This window comes from Stegastes partitus, unplaced genomic scaffold (assembly GCF_000690725.1).
Source record: "Stegastes partitus isolate 25-593 unplaced genomic scaffold, Stegastes_partitus-1.0.2 Scaffold1669, whole genome shotgun sequence".
Lineage (NCBI taxonomy): Eukaryota > Metazoa > Chordata > Actinopteri > Pomacentridae > Stegastes > Stegastes partitus.
Window position 1 is genome coordinate 53,116 of NW_007579400.1, and position 12,962 is coordinate 66,077.

The window sequence follows — 12,962 nt, forward strand, 5'->3', positions numbered from 1 at the left end:
TTTTTATCTTTAGCTGTTAGACATCAGTTGAGTTTTAGGAACTCATCAGGGCAAGTTTTCACTATTTTCTGACATTTTTAGACCAAAGAATCAAATACATAATAGAGATTATAATCAGCAGATTATTCAGAAAATGTGTTAGAAGTCAGGTGAACTGTTGAACTCTGTATGGAAAACAGAAAGTTGTCTAAAAAGCACAAAGAAGCGTTCAGTTTTAAGATTCAGTATTCAGTTTGAGTCGCTCTGCAGATGGGCCCGGACTACCTCGGCTTTTAAATCCAGGCTGGACTTTGCTTTGTGTTGACGGACAGGAAGGAAAAATATTAAAACCACCTGTTCTTGTTTCTGCAGCAAGATGTCGAGAAGTTCTCAGACATCGAAAAACTCTACCTCTACCTGAAGTTGCCTTCTGGTCCCAGCAGCACTGCTGATAAAAGGTAAGGATGCTTTCTGAGTTAGTTTATAGAAAAATCAATGTTTTATTATAAAACAGGAACCTGCTGAAATGATTGAAACAGTTTATTGTGAAAAGGAAACAACGATGACCGCAGAGCCTCGATTAGCTTTGACAAAAATCAGTACTGTCGGTCAATCAATGATCCGCTTGTTTCCTCAGCGACCAGAGCGCCTTGTCGTCGAGCCGCACACAGCAGATGCACGCGTTCAACTGGATCCGCAATCATCTAGAGGAATACCCGGAGACCTCTCTTCCCAAGCAGGAGGTCTACGATGAATACAAGTACGTATGAACAGCAGGAGGAAAGTTTCTGCTTCACAGATATTCTCTTCTCTCCAGTGAGAATCATCAAAGCTCAGATTGTTTCGTCATTAAACACAAACACATAGTCACACGCAGAGACTGAATCCGATTTTTTTCCCCTCGGTGTTGATCTACTTTCTAGACAACAGCTACTGGTGTTTGAGCTTCTTTCTCCTCTAAATGAGTGCAGGCTAAAGCGTCAGTATAAATAGATGGTGGAGGCATGAGAATCACAGAGCAGCATGTGTCGGTAATATTAGAATGGAAAGTCTGAGACAGTCATTGAAATGCTCTGACAGTGTTATGTAACTGTCTTTTTAACTCTACGAGAACAGAAATACAGCGGCCTCCAGAAATATTGGCGCCTTCAGGACAAACAGGTGAAAAGGCTTTAAAGACACGTAACGCTCTGGTGCCGTAAAACCATCGCATATCTCTCTGCTGGCGGTCGTTTTCCAGCTTTGGTGCGACCAAAGGCCCAGTGGAGCCTCTAGAAAACTCACCAGTCAGTTTAGGAACAAAAAAGAGTGATTTGAGCAAGACGAGTGATTTGAGGACTTCAAGGTTCCCGGCTGAGTTTCTGACCTGTAGTAACCCCGCGCGGCTGACGCACAGTCCTGCTAATGGTTTCGCACTGTTCCACACATCTGCAGCTGGCGGTAACGTGCCAAGAGAAAAAGGAGCTGATGAGTTTACGTCCAATATTCACACTCTTTTAACTCTGCTTTTGAACTCCTGAGAATGATATCTGGCTCTTGGAGCTGCTAAATGCTCAACCAGCCAATCACATTCTGGCTCCTTGGAGCCGAGCAGGTCGAGTAATGTGGGTTTGTCAGAGCTTTTTTTTTTTTCTGCTGGAATCAACAGAAAAAAAACAAAACGGCAAAGTAAAAGGGCTGTAAAATCCGAAACAGTGAGCTGCAAGGGAGGGAGCAGAGTCAGGGGATAACTGGTGGTCTGTACGTTATTGATTTCATTCATTCTTTTGATGTGTTTCAGGAGCTTCTGTGACAATCTGAACTACCACCCGCTGAGTGCAGCAGACTTTGGAAAGATGATGAAAAATGTCTTCCCCAACATGAAGGCGCGTCGACTTGGCATGAGGGGAAAATCAAAATATCCTTTACTGGAATGGATTGTACCAGTCTGGCCTGTGTCTCTGGTCGCAGACCATCTGCTGCTGCAGTTCATAAGCTCTCTAAATATAGACGTGAAATGAAATAAAGTCCCCCTCTGCCTCCGAAGCAGAGGCATAATACACAGACCCTCAGGGGAGCCGCTGTGATCTTGACCTTCATGACACATTCACGATTTTTGTTTTTCTATTTAGCTCATGACGTCAAAGTGCACAACTTTGTTTATATTCATGACCTTCGTTGGGGTCAGTAATATTGTCGCTGTGTGAGGTGGGGTCGAGGCTCTTGGATTTCATGTCAGAGGGTAGAATAACAACACGTTGGCCTGTTGAGGGGAGTCAGCCTTGAACTCATGTTGGCTGAGAGCTCAGTGATTCATTGTCATTTATATCATTTTTCCAGGATTATCCCAAATATGAAATAATCTATAAAAGAATTGGTTTTGCGTCAACACATTAAAACACATACAAAAGCTGAGATCGTGTTTAAAGTAGTCTAAAGACTGATGTCGATCAGTTTCTTCTGGTTTCACTGAGTTCCATGAAATTACACATGTTTGTGTCGCTGTTACTTTTTAATAGTTAATTGTAGTTACGAATGCAAGTTTTAAAGTATTACAGGAAAGCCTGGTGGAGCTCCGCTCTTAAGGCAAGGCAGGTTTATTTGTATAGCACAAGTCGTACCCGAGATAATTCAAAGTGCTTCAGACAGAAGTACAAGAAGACAGATAAAATCAGAACATAAACACAATTATTAATTAATTACATTAAAAGCAAAGAGGCAGATAAAATCAATCCATAAAAACATAAATATAATCATTAATTAGAAGAGTACAGATAAAATACTCCCAGCTGTCATATGCACTAATAGACTATAATATATAATATAATAATAAACTAAATAGAACTGTTTTCAGCCTGGATTTGAACATTGTCAGAGGTGAGGCCTGTCTCACATCTTCTGAAATCCAGTTCCAGATTTTAGCTGCATGAAACTGGAACGTAGCCTCACAGTGTTTGGTCCTGACTCTGGGCACCAGCAGGAGACCCTCACTGAGGTTCTCAGAGTAGAAGTGGCAGTAGTAGTAGTTCTAGTAGTAGTGGTAGTGGTAGTAGTAGTTCTAGTCTCACCGTGTTTGGTTCTGACTCTGGGCACCAGAAGGAGACCCTCCATGAGGTTCTCAGAGCCCCACATGGATCATGTGGCACTAACATGTCAGAGATGTACTTTGGTGCTGGACCATGAAGAGACTTGTACACAAGCAAAGCTGTTTTAAAGTCAGTTAGCTCTAAAACAATACGATATTGTTTCCATGTGTTTCTGTTTTCCAGTATCTTAATCGTATAGATCAGGCTTAGACTTGGGCTGTTATCGATGCATATTTATGCACGAGGGTGAAATATTACTTCATTTTAATGAAGATATCGGCGTGCACGCTGTTCCTGCCGCTGCCATGGAGATGTGGCAGTATCATAAACTTTACTTTCACTAAAACACCTAAAACAGAAGAAAAAAACCAAACCTTTCTACCCTCAGCTTGCACAATGATTTGCTATAATTCATTTCTGTGTTTTTTGAGTTGGCACACGGACTCACAAGCTAGAAAAAAAACCGAACTAAACCGACTCTGAAGATTAACCAGAGCCGGAAGCGTCTTCTGTTGAGTGAAAGCCAAATCATCTGCTTTCTAGATCTTGGATCTGTTGTTTCAGACCAGAGTGAAAAGCGTGAGCTCCCCTGAAAACCATGATATAGTTCATGGAATAGTTCACAGCTTGTAGCGTTAGATGGGTTGAAAAACTGTCCTGGTCGTTGTTACGTGATGTATTTAGAATAAAAAACGTGGGCAGAAGATGCTTCAAGCTGCTCAGACATGTTTATTTATACATAATACATACACACATGTATAGTTTTCTCCAGTTTACATTCTACTGATAATATTTAAAGATCTTGTATTATCCATATTTGTGTGTATTTTTTGGTGGAATCTTGTTGATTTTTTGTCTTTAACACTCTCTCACATATTGCTATAGTGGACTAAGGAAGAGACCCTTTGTTCACATGCCATCTCTGCCCACTCTGGACCTCCATAAAACAGCAGACGGAGTAAGCACATCTACATCTACATCTTCCTCTTCGTCCCTCTTCGTACTCTCTCTACATTTTTGCTGCCATGTGCTGAGCTGTGTGTGTTTATCCTCACCTCTCCTGTGTGTAGCACCAGTGTGATGCACTCGAGTCACCGGGCCAACTCAGCAGCATCAAGGAAGAGGTGCGATTTGCAGCCTGTGATCTGGTGTGCGAGTGGGCCCAGAAGGTGCTGAAGCGCCAGTTTGATGCTGTGGAAGACTTGGCTCGCTTCCTAATCGACAGCCATTACATCAGCAACAAGTCTTTGGCAGCGCTCACCATCATGACGGGAACAGCAACAGGTAACGGCGACGCTGGCTTCATGCCGCCTGTGGACCAAAAGGACAAGTCAGTGGAGACATCTAGTGGCAGCTGCATGTTACTGCACCCGTTTTACTGTTGTCTGTGGGAGTTGTGTTTAAAGTGGATTAATCATGTTATTGTTAAAGTAAATGTAAAAATCAAGTGACAACGTCTATAGAAAGATAATATCTATCTATAGAATTTTCTCTAATCTTTCATTTTTGTGTGTTTCTTTAGTTTAATTAAATATTGAATATGTTTTACCCTTTTTTTGGTGTTGTGGGGAAGAGTTTTGACATTTAAAATGTGGCAAGAGTGTGAGAAGAATTCAATCTTTCCCAGTGTTTGTCTTTTATCAGCTAACCATCATTTTTTGTAAAATTTTAATCCCAAAAGTTACCAGAAAAATGCAAAAGAGCAAAACGTCTTCTACTCTGAGATTTTTTGAACTACAACAATAAAATAGTTTAATCCTGTAGAAACGTAATAACGACCGACAACGTAATAAATCTGCCGTTTTTAAAATGTAATAGACCAATGAAGTAATAACTGGCCAATAACGCAATAAAAGTCCTGAACCGATAATAACTTGGAGTTAGAGACCCCTGCTTTTAGATATACATCAATGTCTTTGTTTTCTTCTTCAGAGGTCAAAACTCCGCAGACTGTCTCAGTCTTCGCTCCGGCTGCGGAGGTTCACTCCTTCCAGCCTCACGTGGCCACGCTGTCGTCTCCGTCCGTCGATGCCAAGCAGCAGCTCCAGAGGAAGATCCAGAGGAAGCAACAGGAGCAGAAGCTGCACTCGCCTTTACCCGGAGAGGCGCAGAACAAGAGGACAGACGACAGCGTGCCTTGTGGTAGCCCCACCCCTCCGTCGCCTCAGCCAACCATCGGCATCGTGGTCGCCGCTGTCCCGAGTCCCATCACGGTAAGAGACCGGCATAGATCCCAGTACACAGTGTCTCATTTATCCTAAAACTAAAATTATCTACAGTCACTTGAAATGAGGCATAAAATGGGACACGATTTAGTTGTATTAATGCTTAGAACGTGATAAACCAATTTACATCCACATATTTTAAATTTGCCAACTCAGTAAATGTAATAATTACTATTAATGACTTCCATCTGACTGCTGCATCACTTTAAAGTCCCAGGTCCTTCTAATAAGTAATGAAACATTGAATGTGCCTGCATCAAATAACAAATAAGATTATTTCTAAATATGTTTTGTAAGCAATAAATCTGAGCAAAGTACATTAAAAAAACACGGCAACAGAATCAGTCGGTGATGTTTTACTTAAGCGACTCCACATTTTGTGGCATCTGTAACATAAACAAAAAATTATTATTAAAACATTTCATTTTGGGTGTCATCATCAAAAGCGGGCTGCACGCAGGCTCGGTGGTGCCTCGTAGCTAGAAGGTCGCCAGTTAGGACACCCGGGATCTTTCTGCGTGGAGTTTGCATGTTCTCCTCGTGCAGCTTGGGTTCTCTCCAGGTTCTCTGGTTTCCTCCCACAGTCCAAAAACATCCATCCATCCATCATCTATACACCACTCAATCCTCTCTAGGGTCATGGGGGGCTGGAGTCTATCCCAGCTGACTCAGGGTGAAGGCAGGTTCACCTGGACAGGTCTCACCAGTCTATCACAGGGCTACACTTAGAGACAGACAACCAAGCACACTCACATTCACACCTACGGACAATTTACAATCACCAATTAACCTCAACATGTTTTTGGACTGTGGGAGGAAGCTGGAGAACCTGGAGAGAACCCACGCTGCACGGGGAGAACATGCAAACTCCACGCAGAAAGATCCCGGGTGTCCTCACCGGGACATGAACCGGCGACCTTCGATCCACCTCGCCAAATTAAAAATGATTGGAAAATGTCCATGTGTTGAGAGTGCACTTCTCAGCAGTGGAACTCCAACTAATGAATGTACAGATTTAAAAATCATTGCTGTCCTGAAGATGGTGTTTCACCTTCCTAGAATCAAACGGTAGAAGAGACCAAGATATGGAACCCTCAGCTCAATAAAAGCCGTTACAACACAGAGCAAGTAATCGTATGTGCTGAATACCTCGTTTGCTTCGACCTCAGCTGCACCGACACACGCTGAGCAGAAAGCCATTCACAGCCTCGCACATGGAAACGCACACACACACACACACACACCTACACACACACACACACTCATGGACGCACTTTTTGGCTCCCTGACTTCTGAAACGAATCCGACGTCTGTGAAAAGTACTCGCTGTACGGAATGACATCTGTCAATGTTATCATTCTATTAATGCAGCGTTGAGGCGTTAAAATATAATCTGTACTTCAGCGCTGCAGCAGGATGCGGTGGGAATAGTCTAAACTGCTTCATATGAGGCTGAGTGGTTAAAACTATTTCAAGATGATATTAAATAAATTGGTCACGCTTTGCATGTCAAGTCTTAATCTGAGAAGTAAGTCGTAACTGTAGTTGTCAGAAAGATGAGTTGAATTATAGTGTAATGTTTCTTCCTGAAAAGTAGAAGTAAAAAGCTTTCAAAATAAAATACAAGGAGCTCCACATTGTACTTAGGCGCAGAAGCTGATTAAATATGTTAAGTTACATTCCACCACTGGAGAATAATTTATAATATTAAATATAATAATGATTAATGAATGACCTGCCCAGCTGCTAAACTTTTTTGGTGAATTTTATTTTCTTTACTCGGTGCTGTGAGTCTGTGACAATTTTTTTGTTTTTTTCCAAAACTTTTCTGGTCTTAACTTTGGGTTGATGTTAGATGATGTTGTCTCACTGATATTCTGTGATTTTAAATTGATGTATATTTAATGTTGTTTTGTGGATGGACCCCAGGAAGACTAGCAGCCACCTTGTGGAAGCTAATGGGGATCCGAATAAAGAATAAAGAATAAAGAATATAGGTTAGATCGGCAAATCTGTTTTAGTTTCACAAATTTATTTATGGCAACAAAACTGTGTAACACGTGTACCCTCCTTCAAGGTAATGGCAGTTAAATTATTACTTAAACTAAGAATATCCCATCATGGGATTTTTTAAAAACTTCATATTCATCCATTCAGTCATTCATGCTGGGGGAGGATGCTGAGGACCCTCAGTTTCCATTGTCCTGCAGCACACACAATAAATTCTTACTTAAATTCTTACAATCCAACAGCAGTAAAAGAGGACTACATGGCAAATGAGATATATGTCCAATTTTATGAAACTAAAACGTTGAAATTACTTCATACATTGTCCAAAACTTTACAGTTTAATCAGTAATTCAGTGGTTTCACTTTGAGCTTGGTCTTTTCTCTCTGCAGGTCCACAGAAGCAGACAGCTGATGTCTCCGAGTCCAGTGGGACCGGTGGAGAGCAAAGTGCTGCCTATTAACTTCCAGATGGTGGCCCAGCCAGTTCAGGCGGTGAAACAGAGCCCCAAAACCCCCCAAAATATCCTAACCAGCCCAGCAGGGGAACGCACAGCACGGCAGCGCTACGCTCAAATCCTGCCCAAACCTTCGGCCACCACCGCCATCGCTCTGCGCTCGCCCTCCACCATGATCATCGCCAACAGCCCCATCAAGACCGTGATGACCACGTGTCACGTCAGCCCGGTCAGTCTGGTCAAGATGACAGCCATATCACTTGCACCCAGCAGCAGTGAAACCACCACATCCCTTACGAACTCCACGCTGCGGCCGGCATCTGCAGGCTTCAGCTCTGCAGTTGCGGAAGACATCGGCTCCAATCAAAGCATGAGGAGTTCCTCTACAGTCCCCATTCTGGCCCCGGTGGCCAGACCAGGGCAGACCGCCAACACTCAGAGCATCGATGTTGAAATGGAAGTTGAAGCTATACATAAAAACAGCCAAATGCATGATCCAGGCAGTCAGGTGTCGACTCAAGGAGCAATGACAAACAGACTGGGAGGGGCTGTGCAGAGGGCTGCCAGTGTGCCCATACCTCAAACTAAAGGCTTCCTGGGTCTGGAGGAAACATCCAGCTTGATGTGCAACGGAAATTCCTCCTCAAGCACCAGCACTGTGGCAACAGCTGAAAGAAGCAATAATAGCGCTAATAACACAAGCACTTTGCACGTCACTCCCTCCACTCAGAATACCAGCACTGGTTCTTTACTGAACACCAGCGGAGCGCCTTCGTTTGGGGAAAGCAGCCAAGCAAAGCAAGGTTTCTTGTCCACAAAGAGCCTCAGGAAACGCTCAGGACACAGTCCAGACCTTTCTCCAGTCAAAAGGGTCTTCATGCCCCAGCAGCCAGTAGAGGGCGCTGCTGCGTTTGGATATAGTGTCAGAAACACTGTTGGCAACATCCTCAGGCCAGGTGCTCCGACTAGACCTGAAAGTGCGCCAGTCACCAGGGAGGTAGAGATGAAAATGAACTCTGTCTTGTCACCTCAAGTCCCTGCACTCTGCACTTCCTCTTTCAGAGCCAGTGGCTTTTACTCTGTTGCCAAAACACATAGCTCAGTGCAGAGGAAAAACACTTCGAGTGTTATGGAAAGCAACACCTCGGTCAGTCACGCATTAATACAACAACAGCAGGGCCACACAGTGGCTAACGTGCATGCCATACCTAATAACCCCGGTTTTCAGAAGCATTCAGGTGTGAGTTCAAACTCAATCACAGGGAGCCTGGAAGGAGTTCCACCGCAGACCTACGCTCAGTCTAATCCTGAAACCTTAGAGTTTTTGAATCAAGCTTCATCATCCAGTCAGCTGCCTATGCAGACAGATATGGACTACTTTTCCTTTGATGACGATGTGACTCAGGACAGCATCGTGGAGGAATTGGTGCAGATGGAGGAGCAGATGAAACTTAACAACCTGCAGGAGTTTGGGAACTGCGTCGCACTGCAAGGCCAGCAGCCTGTGATGCCGGACAGCATGACGACCACCCATCAGAACATGACTGCTTTCTATCACGCTGCAAACAACAGCAGCAACCCGATCCAAACTCCGACACCGACACCCACGCCCACGTCAGAAATGATGGGAGGGGCCCAAAGCCTGACCGGAGAGAGCCCCTGCTCCCACATGGCCTCCACCACCCCAGTGGACAGCGCTCTGGGAAGCAGCCGTCACACCCCAGTCGGTACTCCGCACTCCAACTGCAGCAGCACGGTTCCTCCCAGTCCAGTCGAGTGCAGGAACCCGTTTGCATTTACTCCCATTAACTCCAGCATTACCTGTTTCCATGACGGCAGCACCGTCTCCAGCAGCCCTGTGAAGCCCATGCAGAGGCCGATGGCCACCCACCCAGACAAGGCCCGGCTGGAGTGGATGAACAACAGCTACAACAGCAGCAGTGGGGGCGCAAACAAGTCCAACAGTGGAATGGGAATCCTTCCCAGCTATCAAGGCCTGATAGACGACCATTTTCAAAAACCTCACGCCTTCGCCATTCCCCATGCACGGCACCACGACAGCCACTTTGGCCGCTTGACTCCCATCTCGCCTGTGCAGCAGCAGGTAGCCAACATGGCCAAGCAGGAGGGTTTCGCTGTGCCTGCCCCTCTGGATAACAAAACCAGCAACACATCTGCTGCAACCTTTCGATGTCGCAGCGTAAGCCCCGCAGTGCATCAGAGGAACCTGAGTGTGAATGCAGTAAACACAGCCCTTCCCAATGTCCCTCGTTCAGTGGTGTCTCCCTTTAATTCTCCTGTGACGCCTGAGGTGTTGAACATCTTTGCGAACAGCCAGACGAATCTTGGGGTGAGCAGCATGGCTCAGAGGAGCCGCTCTGTGCCGCTCAACATCATGATGCAAACTGAGGTCCTGCCCAACGCGGGCCAACAATGCAGCAGCAAAAACATCACCAGTGTCCTCCTGAGCAAGCTGGACGGGGACCACGACGACACCATGCGAGGCGTGGGCATCAATAATCTTCCCTCCACCTACACTGCACGTATGAACCTCACCCAGATCCTGGAGTCCAACGCCAGCCTCTCCTGCACTGACAGCCACCTCAGCCTGATGGCCTCTGACTCCACCAGCACATGCAAGATGCAGAGGCCCAATTACCTCATAGAAAATGCTATTAATGAACAAATGATTCTCTCAGCGGGAGATAGCCAAGTACAATCAGCCTCTGGAGCGCAGCAGCAACACCAGGCCCAGTCTTTAATGTTGGCTTTGAGCTCGCAGCAGCAGCAGCAAGAAGAGCTTCAGCAGCATCAGCAGTTAGATTTCAGCAGCACTCAAGACCTCCTGACGGACGGCAGCCTTTCTGCTGGCAGTCAGCTCCTGGAGCAGGTGTCGGAGCTCTCGGCAGGGGGCGCAGATTTCCCCTGTGAGATCAGAATGACATCGGAGCTGTCCAGCAGCATCAATGACCTTAATGCACTGGACACAAACCTGCTGTTTGACCCCAACCAGCAGCAAGGGCAATATCAACACGCTGCTCCAGAGGAGCTGGTGAGTGATCCGCTGTTTCAACAGATTACCAGCGAGACGGGGCACTCGAGTGGACTTGACTGGTTGGAAAGCAAAGATCATCCAACCGTTGGGTTGATGGGATGAGAACGGAGCTGTTTTTTTTAAAGTCATGTTGAACATGTTAATCTGTGGTTGCTGTTTGTTTTATTTATTTTCAGGCATTTACACTTTATAATGCAACACTGGACACTATGAGGTTTGTCCAGTTTAAGTGCCAGGCTAAACTGAGAAAATGCTGCAACACTGATTAAAATGCTGGTCATTTCCCTTTAATGAGAGAACGTCTCGTCACGGTATTTGTTCGAGAGAGTTTCCAACGAGGAAACAAAACAGAAAAGAATCTAAGTTAAACCTGTTCTTCTTAAGTTGCATTTAATATTTCACTGAACAGTCAGCAGTTGGAAAACATCCAAACAGAGCCATGGATTTCTCAGTGTAAATAAAAGTCAAAGATTATAATGAATAAGCCTTTTACAGTAACACTTGTGACAGCTGCAGGCGACGTGTAGTTAAAGGTACAAACCAGCTGATTATATTTACCGCTGAACTAACAATATGTCATAAACCAAACATTTGTGTGTCGTTTAGATTCACTGAAAAAAACTGGAGGAACTTTTTTTTTTTTGGATATTAACTTCACTTGACATTAAGGTGTGTAAAAGTACACACACACACACCTACAGTTTAGAGTAGTGACAAAAACACAGAACCAAAATCATCTCTGTAAATCCATCTAATATAATCTGATGATCATAATATATAAGAGTTGGCATGGAGTATATAGCAGGATGTGGTTACATTTACAATAATACTTGTATTAGCTATTTATCTAATCATAAATATAGTATCCTTTAACTATTGTTCACTTTGATGGAATACATGAAAGGTATCTGATAAAAAAAAAAACTTCCATACAAGAAAGTGATATACTGTATGTATCAACGGAGATAAAGTTAAAGTTTATAAGTTTTAGTCTCACTGCCGATAAACATGGAGAGCCAAGTCAACCAGACAGCTCACACAGATGACCGCAATAATATAATTAGGTCGTTTAACGCACTAATTTATCTTTACAAATCCAATAAATTGAAAAAAAAATAATCATAAAGAAGCCCCACAATCGATTTAAAATTACCTGTAAAATGTACATGCAATACGCTACACAGAAAAAATGATGCAACATTAAGCCAAGAGTAACGATTCTGCCCCTAAAAATAGCTTTAATTCTGCACTATTTAAATGGTGGTTCTGTCAAACCACTTAACCAGTAGGAGGAATAAAGTTAAACATTTATGACGGATGCCATTTACCGAAGAAATAACCCTCTGAACCCCAGGCAGCTTTTGAATCAGACACAGATTTATTACCAGATATAGTTTACACAATAAGAGGACAAGATTAAAATATAGAAATAGCTAAAAAATAAAAGTAAAAATAACTGTAATAGTGCAAAGCAGAAGCAAAAAATATTGTGAAGAATTAAAGTTAATTTAAACAAGAACCATAAAACTGTCGTATTATTTATAAGAATATTGAGGGTACAGATAGACTGATATTTACATGTATACAGATTGGGCATCTTTTGCTCCTGTCACATATTTCCATAGAAGTAGAGAAAACTTCTGTCATACAAAAACAAAAGTTAAAACCCATCGTGTACAAAATGTTTCCATGTAGAGCGGATATGAAAGGAAGAAATGGTGACGCTACACGCAATAGATGTTTTACTGCTTCCAATTTGTATCCGTACTCGTCTCCTCTCTAAACACAGCCTGCAGTTCAGCCAGATTTTTGTCGTGTGACTGGTGGTTGCAGCCTGGTCACTGTTAACCCCACGGTTACACTGAGGCGCACAGAATGCTTTAGTTCTGTACAGAATCTGGTTACTGTAAGCATTTACTTGTGCAAGGAGGATTGGTGGTTAGCACCGTTGCCTCACAGCTAGAAGGTCTCCGGTTCACGTCCCGGTGAGGACACCCGGGATCTTTCTATGTGGAGTCTCCATGTTCTCCCCGTGCAGCGTGGGTTCTCTCCAGGTTCTCCGGCTTCCTCTCACACAGTCCAAAAACACGTTGAGGTTAACTGGTGATTGTAAATTGTCCGTAGGTGTGAATGTGAGTGTGCTTGGTTGTCTGTCTCTAAGTGTAGCCCTGTG

General features: G+C 43.9%; 1 protein-coding gene across 1 annotated transcript in view; it reads left to right on the top strand.

Moving 5' to 3' along the window:
- The window catches only part of LOC103371916 (DNA-binding protein RFX7-like), a 20,195-nt gene extending 8,223 nt beyond the window's left edge, over window positions 1-11,972 (top strand). The window contains exons 3-9 of the mRNA XM_008301403.1: window positions 352-437; window positions 617-739; window positions 1,760-1,876; window positions 3,918-4,002; window positions 4,115-4,328; window positions 4,977-5,257; window positions 7,670-11,972. Coding sequence (XP_008299625.1) covers window positions 352-437; window positions 617-739; window positions 1,760-1,876; window positions 3,918-4,002; window positions 4,115-4,328; window positions 4,977-5,257; window positions 7,670-10,891 — 4,128 coding nt within the window. The 3' untranslated portion in view covers window positions 10,892-11,972. The remainder of the gene's footprint in view (window positions 1-351; window positions 438-616; window positions 740-1,759; window positions 1,877-3,917; window positions 4,003-4,114; window positions 4,329-4,976; window positions 5,258-7,669) is intronic.
- Window positions 11,973-12,962: the final 990 nt, after the last annotated feature.